The sequence below is a fragment of the Hylaeus volcanicus genome, chromosome 1 (assembly GCF_026283585.1).
Source record: "Hylaeus volcanicus isolate JK05 chromosome 1, UHH_iyHylVolc1.0_haploid, whole genome shotgun sequence".
NCBI classification, from domain to species: domain Eukaryota; kingdom Metazoa; phylum Arthropoda; class Insecta; order Hymenoptera; family Colletidae; genus Hylaeus; species Hylaeus volcanicus.
In genome coordinates this window covers 2,504,077-2,529,446 of record NC_071976.1, presented here as the reverse complement: position 1 = coordinate 2,529,446, position 25,370 = coordinate 2,504,077, and the positions used below count along the sequence as shown (strand labels likewise).

General features: G+C 41.4%; 3 protein-coding genes across 6 annotated transcripts in view; 1 reads left to right on the top strand and 2 right to left on the bottom strand.

The window, feature by feature from the left end:
- Positions 1-408: 408 nt before the first annotated feature.
- Positions 409-12,247, bottom strand: LOC128873545 (arginine kinase-like). Of its 3 annotated transcripts, XM_054119334.1 has the most exons (5): positions 11,732-12,247; positions 10,507-10,672; positions 4,774-5,075; positions 1,109-1,137; positions 911-1,039 (listed from the first exon to the last, which is right to left on the bottom strand). In XM_054119334.1, the coding sequence occupies exons 1-4, from the start codon at positions 12,245-12,247 to the stop codon at positions 1,135-1,137; spliced, it is 987 nt and encodes a 328-aa protein (XP_053975309.1). In that variant the 3' UTR covers positions 911-1,039; positions 1,109-1,134. The 3 variants fall into 3 exon arrangements, with proteins under 3 accessions (XP_053973553.1, XP_053974435.1, XP_053975309.1); XM_054117578.1 differs by lacking the exon at positions 1,109-1,137 and having other exon boundaries at positions 409-1,039; XM_054118460.1 differs by having other exon boundaries at positions 898-1,137.
- A 4,770-nt stretch (positions 12,248-17,017) lies between these two features.
- Positions 17,018-25,370, bottom strand: part of LOC128872638 (amphoterin-induced protein 1-like) — a 69,254-nt gene continuing 60,901 nt past the window's right edge. Inside the window, exons 1-2 of one of the 2 annotated variants that reach the window (XR_008456389.1) lie at positions 19,317-19,536; positions 17,018-17,612 (exon numbers count right to left, since the gene is read on the bottom strand). The gene's annotated coding sequence lies outside the window, so the exon portion shown is untranslated. Of the gene's footprint in view, positions 17,613-19,316; positions 19,537-25,370 lie in introns of those variants that run through there. The other variant, XM_054115944.1, reaches the window with a different exon arrangement.
- Positions 18,299-25,041, top strand: LOC128874952 (uncharacterized). The gene is made up of 7 exons (XM_054120558.1): positions 18,299-18,852; positions 19,234-19,356; positions 20,507-20,569; positions 21,404-21,466; positions 21,616-21,657; positions 21,751-21,825; positions 24,807-25,041. Exons 1-7 carry the CDS (start codon positions 18,793-18,795, stop codon positions 24,879-24,881), a joined length of 501 nt encoding a protein of 166 aa, XP_053976533.1. The 5' UTR covers positions 18,299-18,792; the 3' UTR covers positions 24,882-25,041.

The following is a 25,370-nucleotide window of genomic DNA, read 5'->3' as shown; positions in this document are numbered from 1 at the left end:
CCCTATTGCAATATCATTTAATTTAATTAGTGACGTGGAAAAACAACACGCGAGGTTGATTAACACCTCTGTGGTAATATAATTTGAGTTAATTGGCGCAACTTTGAGTAATTGTTTCCTTTAGGAATATTTGGAGAGCGGAAACGAGGGGGATGTTCGAAACCTGTGAAAAATAATATGATTTTGGGGAACCTGGGGCAATTTATGATATTATTTGGTATTTGTCAGGGTGATAGGAGTTATCAAGGATATTAATTTTAAGCATCGTTTTGTATTAGGTTACTCCACGCGTTCGTGTCACTTCTGCTGTTCGAATAACATTTCTCTACTAATTTAAATCTCTCTAAACTTCTCTAATCCATAAGGAAATCAATGATAAAGTAAACGCATCCACGCAAGACCACCGTTCGATTCACCACACCTAATAATAATCATATTTATTTACCAGTTATACAAAATTTATCAAACCCGCTCGGTTATTTCGCACCGCGCGGCAACGTTCGGGTAATACAATCATTTTCAGCGTATAATGCCCCGACGAAGAGGGCGAAACTCCATAACAACAATATCCAGGTGGAACAATAACAAATTGATATTTCCTCGGACCGAATCCGAGAGAGATAATGCGGCAGACGTTTCGAGCATCGGTCTAACTTCTAACTTGTCGATAAGTTCGCTTCGAAACAACCGGCGCTTCGCCTCGCTTGGCCGTAACGGCGGCATGTTGACGGCGCGACGGAAACGTTGAGCGATAAAACTTTCAGATATTTCGATTATAGAAAGAATTACAAGAACAATGGTATCGAAACGAGCGGTAATCGATGAAACACTTCGCGGTTCGACGCTGCGAGCCACTTGAAAACGGCGCTGCGCATTACGACTCCCTCTCCTCCAGTTGTTTCTCTTGTTTGATCAGCTCGAGTACACCGTTCCTCATCTCGAAAACCACTTCTCGCTCGGTCAGACCCAGCCGTCGTTTGTTGCTGATATCGTACACCCCTTCCTCGCTCTCGGTGTGCTCGCCCCTGGTGCCTCGAATCTGAATAATTTACGCACGGTTAGTTTCCCGACCGCCATTTTTAACCATCCTGAAAACTGCCGAAATTACCGCTTTTCAACCCAGCTTGGAAACCATCACTGAAAAAAGATATAAAATTCCGAAAATTATTTTTCGTTTTGTACTTTGGTCGGGACCTGGCTTGTTCTCGTTCATTTTTATCGATTTAATATATTATTTGGTGGCGGTGCTTAAACATCTACTATAAAATTATTAGTTTAATTAGTTAATTATTAGTCGCTTTCTTCAATTACAATTTAGAAATCGAAGTACATTTTTTAAACGAAACGCAGTGAAATAGTAAATGCAGTAAATATATTAATTTATAAATTCTTTCTAGACTAAAGAATGAAAGTATATTCGCACAAAAAATTCCTCTTTAATCTCAAATAACTCCGCTTCGTGCAAACACCTTTCAAAACGGAAAAAGTGCATTGCTACCTGCACTGCTATCCCACAGTTTAAAGTGGAATAACCATGCCTACCTATTAAAGCATCGTATAACGTTCTACACAACTATCCCATAATGTTCCATACACAATTTCGAGCGCAAGATGTCCGAGAATTGAATTCGCCGCCCGGACGCGGTAAACGACAGAATTTTCGCGGTGGCCCGATAATTTCGGTTTAATGTATTTGTTATCGTGACCGTGGCGCGTCGAAAATACACGCAAATTAAATACGGTGAAATTATTATCGAGGGACCGTTCGCGATTCCGCGTTTTGCTGAATGGTTTAACGCGCAATTGACTAAATATACATTCCCTTCGGGCGTTCAGCTTTTATTCTTCAAACCGGAGAATGAAAATTTTGTAATCGACGATTCGATTATTATTTGAAAATTCGATAAAGCCGACGGAAGCGACATGATAAATCCGATTACACGTCTGAATATCGCGGCGCGTCATTAAAAATGTTAGTTCGGTTACACGTATGCGTGTTGAATAAACGAATTTCAATGGTATCAATAAATTCAATCATCCAGCACAGGATTCTTTGTAATAGGGCAAGAGAATTCAATTCATTCATAGATAAAGAATAGCAATTGATTCGCGACATTTGGTTACATTATTCAGTCGTCCATTGTGAGATATTTCCTTGCATACTTCTAATTTCTTCAACGAACGAGGAGAATCCACTTTCATATTTTTTAATACCTGATGTGGTATATTTATTCAAGCGAGAATTTTACCCTTGGTCGAGTAATCCCAGAGAAATTGAAATAAAAGCTCCCCAGGAAGTAAATCTGATGTCAGTGCTTTAGACTTCATATTTTATTCAAAGTTCAGGCCACAGTTTCAACAATAGACTCGTTCACTTTAACCACGTTCGAACGATATCTGCAAACGTTCTGTAACATTCACGGAATGTTTGAAAATTATTATTCTCGTCGTTATCGACACGCTCTAGCACTGAAAGTTTAAATCACGTCGACTCGGATTGAATCGAAACAGTTCGGTTAATCGTATCCGGATTTATTTTAATTCCGGAAGTTAAACTGATTAATTTCAATTAAATATGATTCCGATTCACGAGAAAATCTCTACAGTCCGTAGAAACACGCGTGCGTGGTATATCACACGCGAGCAACGAACTTGCGCAGAGAAATTGCTCGACACGCGTCACTTTTTCTGGAAATATTTAACGTACAGTGTCAACTGTATTTTGTCGCTTTTAATAGCATTATAATTCCGCGCAGAGCGATGGTAAAATTCAATGAAAACGCCGCGTCAAGTAAAAAAAAAAAAAAGGTATCCTGCACGCCCACGCGTAATAAAATCGTATATTTTAGTTTTGTGTATTTTGTCCACAAGCGACGAAGATCCAGTTCAAATATTTTCCTTGCAAGCAGAATATTCACTGTTCGCGGTTTTGTACGCACAGTTTGTAACGATAGTGTATAATGTATACGCTTGGGATTTGTCGAAGCATCAGCGATGCTTTCAGTCAATAATGCCAAGATATACATGCTTTATACATGGACGGTTACTATTAATTTCGTTTTCGTGACTTGTTGCGCGCGACACATTAAGTTTTTAACAGGTGACAACGTTTGACATTGATGACGATGAAAATTGGAAATTTAAATAAATTACTCGGTTATGATTTATTTATGTTCTCGTGGGCGGGCGCACTGCAAATCACTTAATCGAAAATCACTTGCAAATTTGTATCAATATTTATCAATTTCATCAAATCTCCACCTACAAAGGAAACTGTCGATATACTCTATCCTGGAGTTTCCATCGAATTTTCCAAACAATTTTGCGACAATCGTATCTGGCCAAATTCGAAGGGTGTGTCGAAAATAGAGGTGGCTGGTACTCGAATTTATTTTTGCTATCGCTTGCCATTTGAATACCGCTTCATTATTGTAAGAATTTTTTTATGGAATTTTTTTGTTTCCTTTTTATTTTTTGTCAAAGAATTTTTTACTGGCACGACGACCTAAAAATTGGGAAAAATATTAATATACGCGTAATTAACGAAAAAGGTTCTCTTAATCCGCGACACTGTTAATGCATCAGATTTTGCAACTTTAATCATTTTTAGGATGTCAAACGTCACACTTTCGGTCGGATTAAAGCGGATCGATGTTGTATAATTTCACGTTCGACGCGCACGCTTTAATTCGAAGTAATATCATGCGTGTATAACCATTTTGGAAGTGATGCTACATGCTGTTTCAAAGCGATGTATAATAAATGCTAATTACTGACAATGTAAACAATAATCACCGATTCCCGATCGTACGTTCGGTCCAACCTCGAAATTGCTTTAAACTAAAAGAACGTTCTCGTTGAAATAAACACACGCGGACAACCATCGTCCGATTGTTAGAATAAATATCAATTCTGACGAAACAATAATTTGCCGCCCACTGGTTTCGGATTAGCAATAACAACCACAAATGCCTATAAAGCGTGTCATTTATTGCCCCGTGAGGAATTTAGATTTCTTCCTGTCACGCGACTATCAACCCTTCTATCGCTGAAGTAACACCGGCAGGAAATAATGCTAGGAAGAAAACGTCTGCGGAGAATTAATTTAACAATTCATTCTTAAACAATATCGCGTATCGATAAATGTAAAGACTGGATAATGAAGTTGTAAGCCCTAGAAAATTTTCCGCGAAAGCTAACAAGTTTATGTACCCGGTGTTTTCTCCAACTTGAGCATCTGGTATTCTGGAATAATATTGTTAAAAAACACAGCGCAGGATCGAGAAGCATATGCCTCGCCTCGCGATACCCTCTGGGTTAGTTCTCTTGAGGTATACCGCACACTTTTAAGCATCGTTGAACGTTACTCGAATAAATTTGTATTCGCCCAAAACGATGGTATTTGTTTCGAGCGACAGTTTGTCCCATATTAATTACTCGACATGAGGAAACGTTTGGATGAATCAAACTATGTATGTGAAATTTTAAAGAATTTAGAAGGAAATGTGAATATTATACTGTGATCGATTAAATTTCCACGTATCTTTCGTTTCACAAATAACTCAGTTCCAGAATATGCATAGGGTTTTCCGAATAGAATTGCAAGTACTATCAATCACAGCGTACGCTCTCTGAGTTGAAGAAAATTTTAGGTTTCCTGCAATCAGGTGCTACACAAAATGCCAACAGGAGTCACACTTTCAAAGAATACAGTTCATAAGGATCCAAATTAATAAATAAATAATACAAAGAGCGACCAGAGGTCTTTCTCACCTGCAGGTTGTACATGGTCGCGATTTCCTCGAATTTCGGAAAATCGGCGCTGAGTTTCGGCAGGCGAATGTGAACCGAGGCTCGGATGGTCGTTCCCAGGTTTGTGGGACAGAAGGTGAGGTAGCCGAGTCTTCGGTGACGCGAGAATTTCAGTTTCTTCCCGACTTCGGTAACCGCTTTAACAAGCCTCGCGTACACGGACGACAGGTTCCCACCCTTTTCCATCGATATCAGACGCATGTGATCCTCCTCGTTGCACCAGACGAGAAAAGTTTTCGCCTCGTTAAAATATATTCCTCTGCCTGGAAAACCGATACAGTTAGCGAGGCGCGGGCCGAAAGGGGCGTCGAGGAGTTATTTCTTTTCGTTAAACTTTCAGAGACCGAGCCACCGTCCCAGAACCGTAAATCTTCGTTAGGTATTCAATGTGTCGTCGCGTACTGCATTTTTGGGGATCCCCTTGGAAATTAGGAATAGTTTTACGTTCGGAAACGGGAACTAATAGGTGGAATTATGTCTTCTTCGTCGCGAGGGACAATCGACGTACTACTGTGATCGCTTTAACATTGATTTTCGATCATAGCAACACTGTCTCGAGGTGGTATGCTTAGAGAATGAAGGAAAAGGAAAATAGAACTCCCTCTATCAAAAGACAATTGAAATCGACAAGTTCCTAGAGCAGAATTCTCAGGACGTCATACTGTGATCGCTCCTGGCACTGATTTTCGATCGTATCAACATAGTCTTGAAGTGATATACCTAGAGAACGAGGGAAGAGGAGAATGTAACTCCCTCTATCAAAGGACAATTGAGATCAAGCTGTTCCCAGAAAAGAGTACCTTGCTACCATAAAATATGCAGAATGGCCTACATGACTCTTTACAACTCGATCTCTCGGAAACTACCTCATCGATTTTAACCATTAAGGTCTTGAATTAAATTCGAATGCTTAAGTTTTCATTCCTCCCCAGCAACCATTCAGCAGTTCAACCCTTCTTTGCGTTTTCGACGCACGCGTTATGGAACAAATTGCATAAGTAAATCTTGCACCGATGCAAACGTAATCGAAAGGCAGTACGCCGACTATGCGTATCGCGTCGACTATGTTTCTATTCGCCCCAAGCAACACGGAATTGAATTATTAATGCTCCGCTCTGGTTGTGACATACGCGCGCGTATACCAAGACATATATATAGTACGTACGTTCACTTGAAACGAAGGAGCACTGTAAAGGCTCCGAAGTTCTCCCAAACGTGAACCTTTCTATATTAATTTTAAAAACATCACCAGTTCTCCAGTGACCAGTAAAACCGCCAACATCGAAAGTTTGTATTTTTTAAAGAATTTTTTAAACAATTTTAGAAACTGTAAAACGATGACTTAAACCTCCCTCCCCTATTTTCAAACGTGAACAGCGATATATGTATTTCAATTCGTACGAAATCCCTGACATCGAGCGCAGAAATGATCGATTTGGCGTCAACTGACCCGTGCGCCAGAACGGAAAGTCTGAATTTTTATTTTTCAATGGTGGGATCCGACTTTTGACATTTTTCATAAAAAGTGACAGGCGTGCGCCATGAAAAGCAGAGTAAAGGCATTTTGCAAGTACGGAATTAACCTTTGGGGTAAATGTTATATCGCTCAACCAGTCGCGACGAGATAACCTTCTTGTTACTTGGGTTCCAGAATCTTCTTTAAGGAATAACATTATCCTCGGACATCGAACATAAAGCGATAGTCGATTCGACGACGATTCGTTAAGAAGAAAATTTCGGCTTGCAAAGTTCTTCGTATCGTGACGTAGCAGAGGATAATCCAGGGACTTGAAAGATTGATGAAGCGAAGATTCAAAGGACAATTGGACGAAGAACGGAATATTGGATGAAACTTCGTTGGTATACAATTTCATGAAATCTTGACAGAAAGGAATTTGTAGGGAGCTCTGTAAAATGCGATCATTTACGTTAATAAAAAGACAAGTTGATCGTATAAATCGATAATAGAACATTCGATCATTCTGGTCAAACAGGTTCCTTGCTGTATAATATAACAATTCTCTTTAAATTACCTCCTTAGTGACTGTTTTTATTAACAATGTTAGTTGCGCAAGATTATTAAGGCAGTTTGTCGCGCAAATTCGTACACGTCTCTGAATTTACGAATTACCAAGCTTGAGGCTTAGAATCTCATTACTTCACACTCGTGAACTCAAACAAAGGGCTCAGAAACATTAATCCATGGTTAACCCAAATGCCCACAAACTGTTTATATTTAAACAAAGCCAAGATCCGTTAGGCTTATCCCGTAAACGACCCTTGCGCGAAACTTTGTCTTCAATCTCCAAACAATAACAAGCACAATCGGCCAAGTTAAATTTTAAGACGTTATTCAGACGTGTAATTCTCTTATCACGGTATTTCAAATTTCAAACTTGACTACAATAAAATAATTCCTTAAGTTGTAGCGAGGATTAGGGTTTCTATCTCCTTCGTTTGTCATCTTTAATTCTACGTGCTCCTATTAAACTAAACCGAACGCATTATTACAAATTATATTGTCGATTCATTAATGTACTTCTGTTAACTCGTAGAAAACTCATTTATCTAATTGCTTCATTTGCCCAATGGGTTCTCTGTGATGTCTCGCACAGTTTCTCGTACGCCCGACTCAACTGAAGCTTTAATCCACCCTAATCTATGATTTTTTCGAGCTTAACTCCAAACACCCAGTTCCATCATAAATTAGTACATTTATTCGCGATGAACAGATGTCGCGAATCGCGTTAAACCGTCGATTCATCTCGGTATAACCAACGCAAACTCTGCCGCATTATGTCCAAGCCACTGTCAACTTTCAAACATTTTAGATGAGCTTAAACCAATTTTATTAACAAATCTAATGGTGCTTTTAAAAGCAGCCCCGATGCATAATTTAATTTAACTCGCCACTGGTGACATTTCCTGATGATTTTCATTTATAAAATTATACCCGAATATTCCACTCCGCAAAATCCGCCACTTCACGTGCAGTAACATGATATCAAAATTCGGATATTATATAATTATCCGTCGACCGATTTCACCGAAACGCGAATTTGTCTGGTAAATGCGCAAGGTCTCCGAACGTGTGTTAATCTCGTTTCTTAGTTGCACTTAGTTGCACCGACTTTTAGATGTCAAACATTCGAATTCGATCTAGACTATTTTAGTATAATCGATTATTTAAAATAGGTAATAAGTTCGCCAAATTTCGAATCGTTTCATTAATTTTTATCGGGGTTAACGAAAAAGAAAAGCTCAAATTTTACAGGAATATTTTCTTATGTATTCGCAAGGTATTTAGAGGGTACGTAACAATCGTTAAAATAAGGACCACCCTAATATATACATATATACTCTTTCAGCGTTTGGTTTCCAATTTTATTTGACAAATACGGCAAACTTTTTGGGACGGCCTAATGACAAGCAACGTCAGCTAGTAACGAAAGCCAGCTGTTATTAGAGCAGATCAAAGAAACAAAAGCGACGGTTTCCCCGTACACGGCAATCGGAACCAGAGAACGGAATGTTCAATTATATCCGTTTGAAGCTCTATGGAAAAGCTGGGTAGCATAACTATTTCTTTTACTGGTAAAACGAATGCTCGATAAATTGCGACGTTCAAAGACGGGGGCCCAGAAGTCAAAGGAACTGGTAAGCACCGAAAGAAGAGAAAATGCGAAATAAAAGAAATTATAATAGTGGAGAAAAGATTGCGACGAGGGTTGGGAATTTAACGATACGTCGGATCGATAAATATCGGATCGAACTGTATCGGCGATCTACTTCTTTAGGTTCGTTGTACGTGAATTTTAAGCTGAAAGATTTTTAGATAAATTTCTTTGGACTCTTCGCAAAAGGTTGCAATTTGCATTTGCAAGAAATTCTTTGAAACGAATACGTTAATCTCGAAGCGAAGCATCCTTCGTTCCTAAACAAGACACTTTAAGAAGATGTATTTTATTCGTCGTTTAGTGTTTTTGAATGGAGGGCAACGAGTCCTTTGGCTACCTTCGAAAACTCTCTTCAAACGGTTGGCTCTCTCTTGAACAGGTCCTAAGCTCTTTAATATCCTTTAACCCTTTTGAGCCGTTTAATCTCAGCAGTAAAGAGATTTCCCAAGGCCATCGTGATGAAAATCACTAATGCAAATTCACTTAATCACGTGACCCTTTCTGGCCGGCTTTCTGGCGTACTATGAAACCACAAGGCAGCCATTGGTTGCGATATTCTCGAGTTCGCGTTTCGCCTAGAGATCCCACGCGCGTTTAGAACCGTAAGAAGTAGATTATTTCGAAAATACACAGTCGCTTTCAGTCCATATTTATTCCTGAAAATGATCCTGTGTGTCCACTGTTTCTGTCGAGGAAATCAAGTATAAAAATCGACGAGCAGCAGACGCAATCGTAACCCCCATCGCCTAACCGTTTCGCTAACCTATCTTTCGCCGAATGTACTTTAATCCTAGAAACTTTCGGCTTAATCTTCGTTTAAACTTGAACCCCCAATTTCGGCCGTTTGGCTTACCGGGGATTAATGTTTTCAAACGAGCTGAAGGAACTCCATGGCATTGTAATTGAATGTTTTACGTAAGCTCTGGCCAACTGAAACTAGTTTAACCACCGAGCAAATTAAACCAGAGTCTGACTCGAAAAATTGACTGGCGCGAAACGAATATTTTCACTTTGAAATTGAAGATGCATTTGCGTCATATTTCTATGAACAGCATTGTTCCTCAAGTTGATGTGCTTTCTGTCCCTCTGTTTAACTCGGAAATGAGTGACAGAACTCTTCACGAAGGAACTAAAAAAATTAATTCCAAAGATGTAGAAATTTTCACGGGTCTCCTCTCAGCCAACGTGTAAAACTTGCTCGAAATAAATAGATTAACCCTGCAGTGTGTGTATGTGTGTGTGCAATAACGAAAGAGAAACTAAAGGACCAGCATCAACAGTTTGCTTTACAAAAACCAATTCGTTCCCGATGAACCTTTCGCTCCGTCGTCGAATGGAACACGCGTGAACAAAGCAAAATTTAAATCCACGATTAAGATGAATTTTGAAACAGATTTGATACACGAACTTCCTCCTATGGAGACGCGTTCATTCATTTCCGCGAAAGCTGTGACAACTACCTTTTCCGCGTCTCGTTGCAAACGTACCAACTACGTCGAAAAGAGTGGCATTTAATCCCGTTAGAGTTTTACGGATTTTCCGTTAATAATACATAGTTCACGGAAGCAGGAACAAAGGGACAATTAACTTCAGCACGATCGAAGCGCGAACGCCCAGTCAAAGAGAATGTCGGGGCCAGAGGTTGCCAATCTTAACCGAACACCAACTATCGCATCATTATTACTCGAAAACCACAAAATTGCCACGATTTTCATATGAAAAAATACTACTGACTCCCACCACGCCAGTTAAAAGTAACTTCAAGTTCGAAGCCGTTAACACAGTCCCTTCGAACACAGATTAGGGTGACTCGGTTGGACGAACAGTTTAAACTTATTTCAGATTCGGACGGTTGAATTTAATCTATAGTTTCTGAAACACGCGCCGAGGCGATTGAAATCACTTTCAATACGGCTGGAAAATCCGTGGAATGATAAATTTCGAATAGTTTTACGATCGAGCAGTTACAAGTTTTGACGAAAGTTAGCGACCGAAGAGAGGCTCGATCATTACTCACCAGCTGGCCAGAACCTATTGGAGTTGGCCGCCTCGAGGAATCGATCGCCCTCTTTGAAGAGAAAATGATCGTCTATGAGCTGCTGCTGTGTCTCTTTATCCATCGTGGCGAGCGCGTGATAAGTCCCTTTCAGTTCGTCTTCTAACGAAGTTAAGGCCTCTTGCACCTAAAAGTAAGGAAGATTCAACGGCGTAAACAGATTAGTGGAGCCATTTCAGCAGTTTGCCGGCGAATTTATATACTTCCCTTCGGTCTGGCCTCACCTGCTCGGCGACGAGACGGATAAAACGCGATTTGAAAAAGCAATTATCTCTGCTAACGGGACGAGGGGATTTCAGACCAGCAGAAATCAATTAGGTACGTGCACATTGTGCCCTGATTTAACACTTTAGAAGGAAACGAGCCGCGCAACTCGCAGGCATTCCAGCCCTTTAGTTCCCAGTCAACCCTTAAGAGGAACGCCTGTCGAGCAGAGAAGAACGCAAACGTCCAGGAATTTTTTCTGACGTTGCTAGATGTCTGATAAAAATATCACGCAGTTATATCGAAAGTGCACCCCTTGGACGACATTTTTGACAATTTTCATTGAAATTTGTTGATGTAGTGGCGGGAGGAAATCTCAATGCCTGTTTGTTCCGTGAGAGTCGAAGCTGAGAACCTTCCAGCATGGAATACTCTCTGTTTAATGTACAATCAATTTTTTTAAACTCTCCGTTCTTCCTGCCTCGGTAATTTCCCTTTTAATTCCTTCGTTAATTTACATTATTGCCTCTACAACAAAGGCTTTATTAACTCCGTCATCAAACAAATTCCGTAAATAGAACGCTAACAAGACTCTTTGAATCCTCTGGCGCGAGCTTTACGCCTTAAATCAACGATCGAGAACTTAACGAAATGAATTACTCGTTGAAAATAACAACGAGAACCTGTCAAACCGCACACAGTTCTGAATGGACCTTGCGAACTCTCTCGTTTTCAAATTCCAAATCTGAATACATTTCTACAAATTATTACAGCCACTTCTATAATCAAAAAAGAAACAAAAAAAAAAACATTGCTGTGATTCGATTTTAAGATGCAAAAGTTTTCTCCACGGACCGGAAAAGGTCCCGTAAACGATCTTTCTTCCCGTACGATCATACAGGCATAAAAAGCCGATCCCACCCCGATGGCATCGAATGCTTCGTTCATATTACAATCGGCTTTTCAATCTTTCTACATATACCTTTCTCTCCAGGTCTATATAGTGAGCCTCAGTCATGGTGGGATTCAACGGATATCCCTCGATCGACCTGGCGCAACGAATCCTCGTCGAGATCACGTACTTTCCATCGGGATCGAGATCACCGAGCTCTTCGGGCGTTCCCCAGTCCAGCTCGGGGTGAACGTCGTCATGGGCGAAATTAACGTGATATTCCTCGATCACTGGGTCGAAGAGCTCCTTGAAGACGTCGTAGGCCTGTTGATCGGCTGCGTAAATACCTACGTGGGAATCCGGATTCCTCAAACCCGACTGAATCACGTCCATCAGAGTGGATCCGTTGCTGGTCACGCGCGTCTTCAAGTTATCGAAGACCGCCTGGCTCAAGTGTTTCTTCAACAGAGACGCGCTATCGATCTTCGTGTACTCGGCGTAGGCCTCCTCGAGGGCCTTCACTCTCTCGTCGCTTGTACTCATGAAGCCAGGCATCGTCGACGCCTTCTGCTTCTTTTCACAAGCGCACAGACGCTTGTCGCACATTTTCCTTGGCGCTCCTCTTCCTCTTCCGTGTTGTCTACTCTGGGGCTCTGTCTGGAGACTGGAAAAGCGAGTAACGATCGTTGCGAAATTATTTTCACGCGAGGCTTTGCGTAGGGCAGCTCCCTTGGCCACGACAGCTTTCGAAAGTCGAAGCATCGTGGATTAGGTTCGCAAGCATGTGCAAAACTCGAGTGTGCCTTTGAGATTTTCTTAAAAATTGCCACGAACTTTCTGGACGATCCAGTATAAACAATCCTCGGCAATTATTCAAAAGAAAACTATCTCCAAACTCGTCACTCGTGTAAATCACGCTGGAATCACAATATATAAACGATCGAGACAGATGCAAATGTCTGTGGCAAAGATGTACAGACAGTGGAAATGGTTTCTGTCACACTGGCGTGCGTCAAAGAGTTAACATCGTTATTGCTGGAGATTTCGACTGCTGATTATTCCGCCTCTAACCTTTCGCTGGTCCCCCGTCAGAACGTCTCTATCGTTTCGCCTCGGTTTCTCCCCCGTTTCGTAGTTTTCCCTCTCCCGTCCGCGTTCCCGTGGCATCCCCCGGAGCGACGAGTTTTAATTACACATATTTTTTGTGCGAGCCGCTCTCAAGACTCGCGGTATGCGGCCAGAAGAGCCCTACACGACGGCGACGTGAATATTCTGAATTTTGACGGACGCTCGACGCTTCTGGCATAGCCATCTCGACGCCCGAGCGGCCGCGAAATCTCGTTTCCTGCTTGTCGCGAAAAAAAGTATTCGGCGCTCGCTTCAAGTTCCCGTCGCCGGGCGGAACGTAACCGAAAAGTTTGTTTCGGTAAGCACGACTTTGCGTCGCGACGGCTGCGAACGACGACCACTCGAGTACCCACCTGCCAGCGATGGGACCAATCCAACTACTCGTCGACACGTTCGGAATGAGTAAAAACAACGGCGGAAAGTTATTCGCGCGAAGGTAAATAGACTGTTTTGAGGTTGGCAGGGATTCTTCCCTTGGTCGAGGATTTTTTAATTATTTTTTCTTGGATATATACGTCTTTGACAGTATCAGAGAAGAAGAGCTAGACTTGGATACTGTGAGCCTTGAATGCTTTAAAAGTAGAGCGAGGTTTAATGGTTCGCCAATGGGTACGCCAATGTCAAATTAATTTTGATAACCATCTCATTGCGAAATTGCAATTCTGGAACTATTTAGTCATCGAAGACGAGTAAACAGCGATCGTCTTCCTGAAATAAGAATTCTAAGTAGGTGATACTGTCAAGAAAATCATTGTACGAATGTGACGAAACATTTTCTGACCCTGCCAGAGTCGATACGGTCGCAAATGAGATCTAGACGACATAAGAACAAGGTAGCACAATGATTACACCATTAATGACTTAATCACGTTACGATTACCTGCATTGCTAATCAGTCCCGATTACTCGCCAACCGTAATCATTAATAGGTTGGTTTGATTGCACGGTAATCGTGACCGTAAATCATTAATCGGATTACGTTTTGGCTCAACATTGTATTCGAAGGATCGATACAAGGGAATCAATTTCTGACGTGGATGAGTCGATAGTATCTAAACACGTTTCAGTGCCATCTCTGCCACTAGCTATCTCGCGCGATGCTGTGGGAGCCAGGGAGATTAGATTAATCTTGTTCGGTGCCTGCTGAGTCGCCTTTGTTTCGAATTAATGAACTAAAGCCAGCGATAGGGCTAGCATCGTATCGACATCGTTTATACAAAATAATTATACGTACACGAGAACATCCTCCAAGTATTTGGATCGACAGATCGAAGAAAAAAACAGAAATAACTAGTACAAGAATAAATAATACAATTCTCGTAAGTTATTCGTATGTCAAACTATTTTTACTAAACACACATTCGTCTTGGATTTTTCTCCCTGACATTTCGATAATGTCAAATAGTAATGGTTCGATACCACTCGTTAAATAAAGCACCACGTGTTTCAGGTTTGACATTCTTGAAGAAGTGTTACTCGAAATCGACGACGACGCGAAGAAAATCCTTTCTATTCGCCTGATTTGGCCACGCGCGACATTTTCATCTTCCGTAGAATGAAGACGAAGCTCAAAGGAGATTTGGCACAGTTGAAGTGATTCGGGAAGAGGCGAGGATTACGCTGAAGAGGTAGAACTTTCGGAAGGCGTTTCAACAACGACGGAATCGCTGGGACCGTTGCATCAACCCTCCCAGAGGGTTGCTGCAACTACCTTCGAATGGTCACCGCTAAATCCCAAGTTAGTCTGTTCGACAATTTTAGGATCATCCCTTATACACAGCTCACTCGATCGAGTAATTAAAAAATCGTGTCATCTGTCACGTCGAACACTAGGTTTACTAAGATTTCTTATCAAATTACTAAAGTAGCGCTTTAATAAGAAACATCGTTCTTATTCGTTTGCGTTTTATACAAAATGAACGAAAGCCTCCAACCCATTCGGAAAACCCATTATAAGATCCACGATTAATCTTTCCACCTGCAACATTAAAAAAAGAAAAGCCCACTGAAGTTTCGCAGTTCAAGTACACACGTGAATTAGGCATGCGATATAAAATGAAAAAGTTATCTCCTGCGGTTTATTCACCGCTCTGGCGGAACATGCTGTACGTTACGAGATTATTATCCTAAGTAATGCTGTAAGTCCTTGCACTCTACAGCAATAAAGCAACGTACGAAGGCGCGCGCACACGTTCCCGCATTTTGAGACGCGTTTTACGCGATATACCACGCAACGCCGATTAAGTATCGAGCCTCCGACCGTAACACCGTGTGCACGTTTATCCGCGACTTTAAGGGACCAAATTAAACATCCACATATTCCAGGAAAGATTTGCTTTAATGCGCCATCCAGGATAATTCGAGAGATTCGCCGTATTTGAATTTAAACTGTGCTCCACTGAATATAGTCGTAGTGGCCTCATCTCCGTGGCCTGCAATTCCGAAAACGCGCACTGTCGAAATCTCGACGATTTTCTGCGATACGTGTACCACTTTCGAAACAGATACAATCAAGATCTTATTAGATCATTCGTCTCGCGATTAACACAAGTGTCAACACAATATTCCATTCGTAAATTCGGTCCATGGAAACATGAATGACAAATTTTTATCGCGAATACTATGGTGATGTACGAAGTTGAAATTTAAATATGTTAATGCAGATGCTTTGAAGTATGCCAAAGTACCTTTGTATCCAGAAGCTAAATTATTATATTCAGGAAGAATTTTGATAAGTGAACAAGTAATACGGAGTCGACGATAACGATTTCTTACAGGAGGAAATATTCAAGAAGGCTAAACTTATCAGTGAAGCGGTCGCGTAAGCCATGCATCTTCAAAATCGATTTTCTCGAAAACGAAGTTCCAAGGAAATGTTATTCCACGTTTTCGATTTATTTTTGCATGCATAGTCGGCTTCCCTTCGATTGTAGCACTAGATAGGGGTACACTGCGTACCAGGTGCCCCCGAAAGGGCTTCGAGATTTCTCAAAATGAATAAATTTATCCCAAAATTTTCCTATGGAAAACTCAACGCGAGGAAAATCAAAATATTGAATACTCGATTCTATCCTCCACTTAGTAACGTACACACTTCTGAAAAATTATGATTTTATTTCGCAACACCCTGTACACGAAACAAATAAACAAAATGTGATCTAGGTCTCGCGCATCGATAATTTTCCAACGGAATCCAATCTAACAAACTCCTGATCCGTGCTCGCCGCCACATTTACATTTTTACCAACGCTTCGACATTTTTTTTTTTTCAAACATTTTCGAATCGTCCCAGTCCCTTCCTTTTGTGCGGAGTTTTTCGAAGCAAGTATTTTTCGAAATTAGAGGAACAACGTAAGCGCGACACGGAGATTTACGCGGGCTGGCGAGTGCATTGTTTAAATTGGAAATCGGTGGTTAGGCGAAAGGGAGAACAACAACTGGGACAAGTATCCGTTCTTTCAGGATTTTCGTTATCCATCGCTGGTCCGCGAGGGACGCTTTTATTTATGGCGTTACGAATTTGTTTTAATTTTGTTCGACGAAACGGACTTCCGACATCGTCATTCCGATAGCGAACAACCATGAAATCCCGTTTCCGGCGCTAACTGTATGCCCGTGGAAATATTTAACTGCGACCGTTGGTCAAGATTTTTCGAGGGAAAAATAAACGTCACACGCTTCAACGCGAACACGTGTAACTCGAAACATATTTTCACGTCCTCCTTCAACATTTCAATTCGCGATACCTGGTTCTATGAAAAGTTTACGTCATCGATACCGTTGCCGGCATTCATAGAACGCGAAAAGAGCAAGTCGACAGAAATCGTAATATTACTAAAAATATTTAAAACGGTGTATCCGTTATCCGCAATGAAAATAAATTTCAGTGTCCGAAAGAAGGAATTTAAAATTTGTGGTCAAACGGATGAGTATGTACTATTTTTAAACGAAACAACTTGAATTCTGATAATATTACAGGTGATTTTGGATTTATGGAAACACCACAGGGAGAGAATTGGCATTAATAATTGGTATTATTAATTGATAAGTACGGAATGAACGACATTAATATCGCGTTGCAGAATATTAACACGTAATTATACTCGAATTAGTTTCATTACAGCTAAAATTCTGAAATAAATTAATCAGTATCGTCGATCCAATACCGTGACATATTTCTAGTTTTAGCGGTGCATTAACTATTTACAGAAAATACCAGGACTCGAATAAAATTCTGGAAATGAAAAGGATAGGTACCGAGTTTTCATTCTATATTTATTCGTTATATATTCGATGACCCTAAAAAGTCGTCTTGATACTCGATTCGTTCCAGAGAACCCGCTTCCCCTCGTTTCTTTCTAATAACAAAAACGCAACGGTTATTTAAATTGCTAAGCCATGGTGGCCCGCCCCACATAACAATCAGGGAATAAAGGGCGAAGTGAAATTTCGCAGAAATTCGAAGAGCCAACCGCGCCGTTGAAATGTTCGCTGAAAAGCAAACACTTTCCACCTTCAAAACATTTTCAATTTACGCCACAATTTACAGGGACGTCTTTTATACAGCTGCACTGTATTCCGTGGCACGGGCCTGATATCCTGACTTTCCCATTGGAACGTCCAAACGTCGCCAACAAATAGTCATGAAATTCTATTTCCGACGCCATCGGCTTAATACGGTGCGGTAGGCATTCAACAGGGACGAGATTCCAAAGAACGTGATAAGCATCTGTCCGTGGTTGATTGTGCCTCAACGTTTCCGTTCCGTCGAGTCGATTCTCAACCGTTAACATATCGACTGCCACGCCAATCGTGAAAACTTCCAGCTGGATGAAACTTCATTCTGGAACAATAGAAAAAGTACACGATGCTTGTTTCGTACTATTTTTGAAGGTCGTCAAAATCACGAGTAGATCCACGGTATAATAAGTACAATATAGTATGTACAGTAATTTAGATTTATTTTTTGACAACGCCGCGTTTGTTCTTCAGAATTAATCCTTTTAGTTTCTCAAATGAAAAGCCATGTTCGCGACGCGATTACCAGTGTATAGAAATCGATTTCATTTATCCTTTTTACTCTTGCAATACATTCAAGAAAGTGCGGACTTCCAGGAATATTTTGAGCTTCGGGAACCGTCGAAACTCCGAAAATTACGGAAGTTATGAATTCATTCGGAAAGGTATGCTGGGTCGACGAGCGAACGCGACTAAAACTTTAATCATGTTTTTCTCGAAAGCATGTTTTTCAACCTGGTTCATAGCAAACTCGGTAAATAATTATCGTGGCGCCTTGAACTTTGGCCCCCGATACTTTCCACATAACATTATTTATCGCGGGCTGGGACACTGTTTTTCTAATCTTAATTGCCTTTCTCTTGGACGCGAAAAATTAATCATACTTTTCGTAATAATGGAAAATAATATTTCAGACGACATGCAAAATATAGCATGATTTATTCTCTATAATTATCCATATTTTTGCTAATATCGCTGAAACCATAAGAGACACTTTATAACAGCGTGGTAAGAAGTTGAAAAATAATTTATCGGCATGGTTCCGAGGTTAGAAGTCGAGAAGGTTGCAAATATCGATGGAAGAAGGGTCCATGGGACGCGATAAAACGGATCGGATCCATCGTACGCGTGGAAGCCACGATCGTTGGAAAAGATAATGTCGTTACGAGGGTGTCCGTTCTTGCCAGGGACCCGGGCCAGGATTATCGTCATCGTCACCGACGTTGTTTGAATATGCCGCATCAATTTGTACCGTCGATGTTTACTGTTATCACTGTCCGTGATCGATCGCTACGGGGGCCACCGCCGTTGTCGCAGGGACGCAGTCGCTTCGGGCTCACCATTTTCTGTCAAACGGTCCGTCAAAGCTGTCAGTTTTTCCTTTTTCTTTTTTTTTTACCTCCCTCTCTCTCTGCCTCGTTCAATTCACGGCGGACCGACCGAAATTTACGCGATGCCCGTGACAATCGCGACAAATTGTCAAGTTTACAGCGCGCAGACGTACCATGGACGGCGCAAAATTGTCCAGATATTATCGAACGAATAATTTCGGGCCCCGTTGGCTGGTCAGTATCGCTCTCGCTCCTCCCTTACGCGTTCACCACGAGCCTAACCCTTGCAAACATTTCCGCAAACTAACTTTGTCACTTCGAGACGATTGGAAGCGAAATACATCTGTGATCTCGCCGTTATTTATACTTGCATTCGTTTCGTCTCCATCAGAATTAATTATTTTTAATCCCGGTGGTGATTAGGTCGGTAGCTCTCTCGATGCGACAGTATAGTCATTTATACGATTCCTTAACTTATTAACTTCAAAGGGTTTCAAACACATTTAATTACGAAAATAAAGCACACCTTTCCGTTCTCTAAAATTTAAACAAATTTTCTCGAGTCCGGTTGCCCTACAGCTTTCTCGCCAAATGAAAACGTTTCTCTGGTTTCAGCTATATCAATTCCTGCTCGCCGACGTTAAGCTGAGACACGCGATTAATCTGGGCTCCAACTGCGGGATCGTCACGTTTCTCACCTGGGTTATGATCTTGATCGTCCTCGTCTGCTCGATCACGGTGAGTCGCGCACGAATCCCTGTCCAGACTTCGCGTATCCATCGCATAATTTCGTGACTCGCTGCAGCGGCGTTAACGGGATCCTTACGTTTTCGCTGATTAAATCGTCCAAGGAAATTCGGAGTGATTCGTATCGTTCAGGCTAAGGACACATTCGGATCGGGGTGGAATGCTTCTCTATTTTCGCCGCATCGCCCTGAAATGAATGTTACGACTCTTTATTAAGGAACTAAAACAATTAATTCCAAAGCTGAGACAGTAGCAAATTTGGCGACGTTAAAAAATTAAATACTGCGACAAATGTTGAATTATCTAATAGTCTCGAGACTATTGCTTCCACGAAATTATAACAGCTCATTTTAATCTACATCGAACCTTCATCAATTTTCCTATTATCTCATTGTCGGCTCTCGATTTGTAAAGTACAGACACAGATGTAGTGTAACGGGTGTCTCCTCGTGACAATTGTGTCACATCACACTTGGCTGCGTCATCCTGCGCCGAACGTGTGTCTAGCCTCGGTATCGCTCCGAAGTCTAAAGTTTCTCGCTGGACAGGATCGCTCGCGTCGCTGACCCTTGTGTTTCTTCGTGTTTCCTGAACTCTGGTCAACGGCACGATCGAAAGTTCCCCCGATGTTTAACGAGCGGAAAGGTTAATTCGATTGGACGTGAAGTTGTCGGCGTGTCGAGTGTTCCCCGCTTTACTCGACTCGCGTTTGACCGAATACGTCAAAGTCTCCCTTATCTCTAACGGGCCTTCTATCGCAGACGTCCACAAAAATCAATTACTTTGGCAATCGAGCCATTCGTTATGAAAGTCATTAAAGCTCGTTGTCCTTTATTCTCGTCGCGAACTGTTTTCCAAAATGGGGTTTCAGATCTTTAATTTTAATCAATCAGAAGTGAGTTAGATGCAATGGACTTAGAAATGAAAATATTCAATCGGAATGGCACAGAAATTGAAATTCATGAACAGAAATTTATTTCGAATTGCTACGCTTGCACGAATGCAAATGTTTCGCGATCGAAAGAGGAAACGTTGGCTCGTCTTGCGCGTTATCATACAGGGATGCAAAAAACAGCGCACGTTTCCATTCTATTTACGAAACCCGCTTATTAATTCATCTCCCGTTCGACATCGATCTCAGAACTCGAAGGCGGCCGCTGCGACCGAAAAAGACTTCCTGGCGCTGCAGAAGGAAGCGGAGAAGGTATACAAGCTGCAGAGATTGCCCCTGGATGGTGAAAGAAGTTCATTCGGAATTTTTATTATTACTATTTTATATTGAATGAGATCATTTTTTGACATTTTTTCAAGTTTCGAATGTATGATAGAAAAAAGAAACAATCTATAAACTCCCTTTATAGATTGAAATATTTACTCTAAGATCCCCTTAACAATTGGTCGAACGATGATGTCGAAGAAAAAAAGTAGTAGTTACGCCAATGAACATCCCTTGGGAAAGCAGAAATGCTAGTATGCACGCCTGTGATTGTTGTCAGCGCCTTCCAAGAAAAATACGCCGGACGGCTGCGTCTACGACCTACCCCTTTTTCTCGGAATCGCGTACGCATTCCTGGTGTATTTCTGTAGGCCACTAGACCCGTCTTTCCATTCGTCGTAATCGATTACATTAGGAAACTTTAAACTGCCGTAGCTCGGCGTACGATCGTTGAATTTAATTCCAACAAAATGCAAATTGCAGGGGAGAATTTCTGCTATCTAATCAATGCTCGTTATCACTAGATGAACCATAATTTATTATCAGTTAAAGAGGTGAAACCAACTCTCAAAATTTATAAGGTGTACAATCTATTCGATTTGGATGAAACTTGGTACACAAGGGTTTTTGGGAGCGGTGACTCCAAATCTGAACTCGGAAAATAAAAATTCCGACAAGGAATTTGATTTCTTTTTTCTATTATCGCTATTGTTACACTCTCTAGCATCGTGAACGTCACCCAGGGGCAACCTTGCATCCAAGCAGCCCACTCGATCAAACTGTGCTCGCACAGCGTTAATAACGATTTGAGTTAATTTGCAGAAAATCCCGCGGAAGAAAAGCGTGATAGACATCAGGCCAGCTTACAACTGCATCCATAAGCACGTAAGTTTACCCCGTGGATGGGACCGAGGAAACCTTTCGCGTGAACCGAAAGTGCATTTCGTTGTTTTGCTCTCAGTTTCGCCTCGGCTCACCGAGTCCCTATCAACAATACGGTTAAAGTAAATGGTAAATTGCTTTCTGATTTCCAGCTGCAGCAGACCGACGTGTTTCAGGAGAAGACGAAGAAAATGGTAGGTCTCCTCCCCTTCTCCCCTCTCCGTCGGCTTGGAATAAATTTCCCTTCCAAGGGCGATAAACTTACCAGGGATTCTTTATTTCGACAGGTCTGCAAGGAACATTTGGAGCTGGAAATCTTGGCCAGCAAAATCAACTGTATCAACAAGCTGTTGAAACCTGAGGTACGAATCTTTTTTTTTTTTCTTTTTTTTCTTAACAAAACTCCCCAACGTTCGCGTTCCGATCACGGAACCACCTTCGATCTTTCGATCTCTTTTACGGAATTCTAGTCCCACCTCCGCAGGAAAACTCGAAGTTTCGGAGAATAAGTCAAGGCTGGAGTTTGCATACCATATTTCTCCACGTTACTTTCTTCAACGTGGTTCATTGTACGAATGATTAATTGTTTATGCACGTGGAATGGGTTAATGTTAAGGTTTCCTAGAAGTGGGTCCAAGCATTTTAGTCACTTTGCTTTGGTGCACGCAAGAAAGTGGTCACTGTACCAAGTATAGCTCGGATATTATTGAAAATGTGGTGTACGGAGCTACTCCATTAGATTTGTCACTCGCCATATTTTTGATATATGTGGAGGAAGTCAGAAATGATATATGTTTAGAGTTCAATTTAATTTCAAAGTCTCTAGTGTCTGAAAGATCTCAATGTTTGGTGGGCAACATTTTTCCAGCCTATCCTATTGTCACTAAGTCTCCCGTTCGCGGAACTCGAGCTACTTATGGCAGTTTAGCATAGCAAGGGCATGGAAATATCCCCCTGGAAGGGTTTGCGAGTTCGTCCCTCCTTCCCTTGTAAGGAGGGCTTTGCTTTGTTCGCTGTGGTTTCCACAAGCTCTGTTATTGGTATAGATGGCTGTAGAACTCGTCGTAGACTCGAACTGCAGAGTTATAGTTGTACTTTGGATGGAAGTTTCGAGATATAGAACCCTCGTCCAAGGTCCGTCCAGAATGCTAAACTCGAACCGTACTCGATGACACTCGAAAATCGACTCATCCCCTCGACGTTCGGTGGTCGATCGAGGATTGTATGTAGAGGAATCCGAGATGAATCGACCACTTGCGGGAAAGGGATCGCTTAGTTTGCCCTCTGGTGACCAGGTACAACGAGCACCACCCTTGTACTATGTTATATAGGCGCTCGTTAGATCAGAGTTTAACTCTGACACGGTTATCGTCGATCAGAGACATTTCTCTTCACTTTTATTAGGAATTTTTCAGGGACGATATTCGATAGACATCGCTAAAAATTCCCGCCTTAAAAAATTCCCACCCCCAATACGCAAACCTGTAACGAACATACACCAAAAATTTGGAACGAACACCTGCGCAATATCCTCTCCAAATAATTGTTCTTTCCCAGCCTCCGGGAGTTAGTAAGAACTCCTTTGGTCCTCGACGATCTTCTGCTCGCATTTATGCTCCAGCATCCGTCCCGTTCACAATAGCTTCTCCCACAATTACACCACCATCCGCGACGGGCCGTTCATCACATTTTTAACAAAGGCCCTGGCAACGCTAATAGACAGAATATATCATATAGATAAGACGTACGATGCTCATTCAACCGGTCGGGGCGCGGGGGCGGCGGCGAAACGTCGCGTGACAACTTAACTCGCTATTCAACGGGTGGCGAACGTTAAACGGAATTCATCGCAAGAAACGAACCGCTCCGAGGAAAAAGCGAGATCTCGCGTCGCGATAATCACGAAGTCTGAGCTGGCCGAACCCGCGCGGCCCGCGTACCTCGAAATTGGATTAAAACAATTAAAAGTGGTCGCGGGGGCGAATGGGACCGCGATTCTCATCTTGTTAATTCAGATGAACTTGTAGAAATTCGCGCGGTTCGAGGGGGTTTAACGGATAGGGGAGGTAGGTGGTATACAGTACTCTGCAAAAGTATTAGGCTAGCCATGCGAAGCTCGCACCTGAATAAATCTGTAGTAATTTAGAGGAGAACGAAAAAGTAAAGGTTGGAGTTGGTCTGCTGAAATTAATTAGATTTAAGTATTATTGGACGTGTCTGGAATTATTCGGACAGAGTCGAAGAAAAAGAGGGCCAAAGAATGCAGATAGACTGCATGAGGTATGACGATGGCAAAACATTCCAAGTGAGATAGTTGACACGTTGGGTGCCAGATAAAACTCAAATTTCTGCAAGTTTCTATCGAGATAAAATTTCGTTTCGAGGCTGTTAGAGATTAGATAATGTAGAAAATGTGACAAGACCATAAATGGCCTAAGACTTTTGCACAGCACTGTATATCGCAGAACCAGGGAAGTATATCTCGCCGTCGGGGTTTAAAACAGTTGGAAACTTTTCTGCCCCCGACGACGGAATGCTGGAGATACAATATTACATTTATAATTACATTTTGTCGTGAGCTGCCGCGCCGCGCCTGATGAAAAGGCGTCGTTTATCAATTTCTTCGTTCGACGGGGATCCCAGCTGCAATAAGGAAAACATTTTCCCCTCGGGGGAGTATTGAGTTTTCAATTACGAGGAGGACTCGTTCAGCGGATCGACACGTTAAAATGTAATTGCGACAATACCGGCGCGTTCTGCTCGTAAGCAAATAACGCCTTTAATCTGGCGATTAGGTACAAAATAAAAGATTGACTAATCAATTAATTACCGCCATAGAAGGTAGCACAGGTAAATTGTTACCCTGTTTTTAGAAATTAATGCGTAGCACTCTGATATACGGGGCCAGAAATGCCAGAGTTAATTCAATTTGCTAACTTTCCAACTTTTTCGTAATTAATAACTACGAAACAAAGCTGTTGTTCCGAAAATATTGTTTCAGCGTAATAAAGTTGAAAAATATCCTCGGTTTAACCGTAGCCGGTTAGGGTGTATTTAAAGACCAATTAAAACTATACACGCATTCTCACATCTTCGTAATTTATGGTAACTTATGATTTAAAAAAAAAAAAAAGATCGAAGGCAATAGCATTGAGAAGCATAAATTAGATTACTGAATATAAATCCTCTTCAGAATAATTCACGAATTTCTATATTTTAATTGTAAAAGAATTAGTATCATACGAACCCCTTTCTAAGTTAAAAATATTAATTTCCTATTCTCCGTTCTTATTCCCAGAGATAAATAGTTTCACCCTAACCAATTTCCACGCACATGTTTCAGGCGCAGACTGAATGGCGGCGAAGCAAGTTACCGAAAGTGTATTATCGTCCCATTAACTCATCCACGTCGAAGTAATGGCCAACAGCGTAACATTGTAATTAACCCATTACAAATGCGTCCAGTAAATAATTACATCGACTTACGCGCAGACGCATCATCGCTTTCCAATGTCCACACGTAGGTACACTGCCGCTCGAATTATTATCTACACGCGCCACGTACAAAGGGATTTTTAATCACTCGATAACTCCGAATAAATACTTGCCTTTTATATATTATTTTATCCATACATTTATCTCCCACTGAAAAGTCCGGTATTATCAATTTTCATCGTGCAATTCAGTATCGCGCGATCGCAAGCCTGGGTGTCATTTAAATGGGATATATTTTTGAAACGATTGTCCGATTAATAAATGAATTGATAATATTTTCGGAAAGGTGTTCAAAAAGTAATTATACTTTTTCATTTTTATTGGTTTTAAATTGCTACTAAAAAATGTCTCAAGATCAATAATTGCCTATAACCTCTCCGTGAATAGTCCTACAAGATTGACTTCTGTAATG

Excerpts from the sequence above, each read along its gene's own strand:
- LOC128874952 (XM_054120558.1), top strand. The coding sequence starts at position 18,793 with ATGGACGGCGCAAAATTGTCCAGATATTATCGAACGAATAATTTCGGG. Across the intron at positions 20,570-21,403 it reads TGCAGAAGGAAGCGGAGAAG|AAAATCCCGCGGAAGAAAAG; the intron begins GTATACAAGCTG and ends GTTAATTTGCAG. Across the intron at positions 21,826-24,806 it reads ACAAGCTGTTGAAACCTGAG|GCGCAGACTGAATGGCGGCG; the intron begins GTACGAATCTTT and ends CACATGTTTCAG.
- LOC128873545 (XM_054117578.1), bottom strand. The coding sequence starts at position 12,247 with ATGTGCGACAAGCGTCTGTGCGCTTGTGAAAAGAAGCAGAAGGCGTCG. Across the intron at positions 10,673-11,731 it reads ATATAGACCTGGAGAGAAAG|GTGCAAGAGGCCTTAACTTC; the intron begins GTATATGTAGAA and ends CCTTACTTTTAG. Across the intron at positions 5,076-10,506 it reads CAATAGGTTCTGGCCAGCTG|GCAGAGGAATATATTTTAAC; the intron begins GTGAGTAATGAT and ends TCGGTTTTCCAG.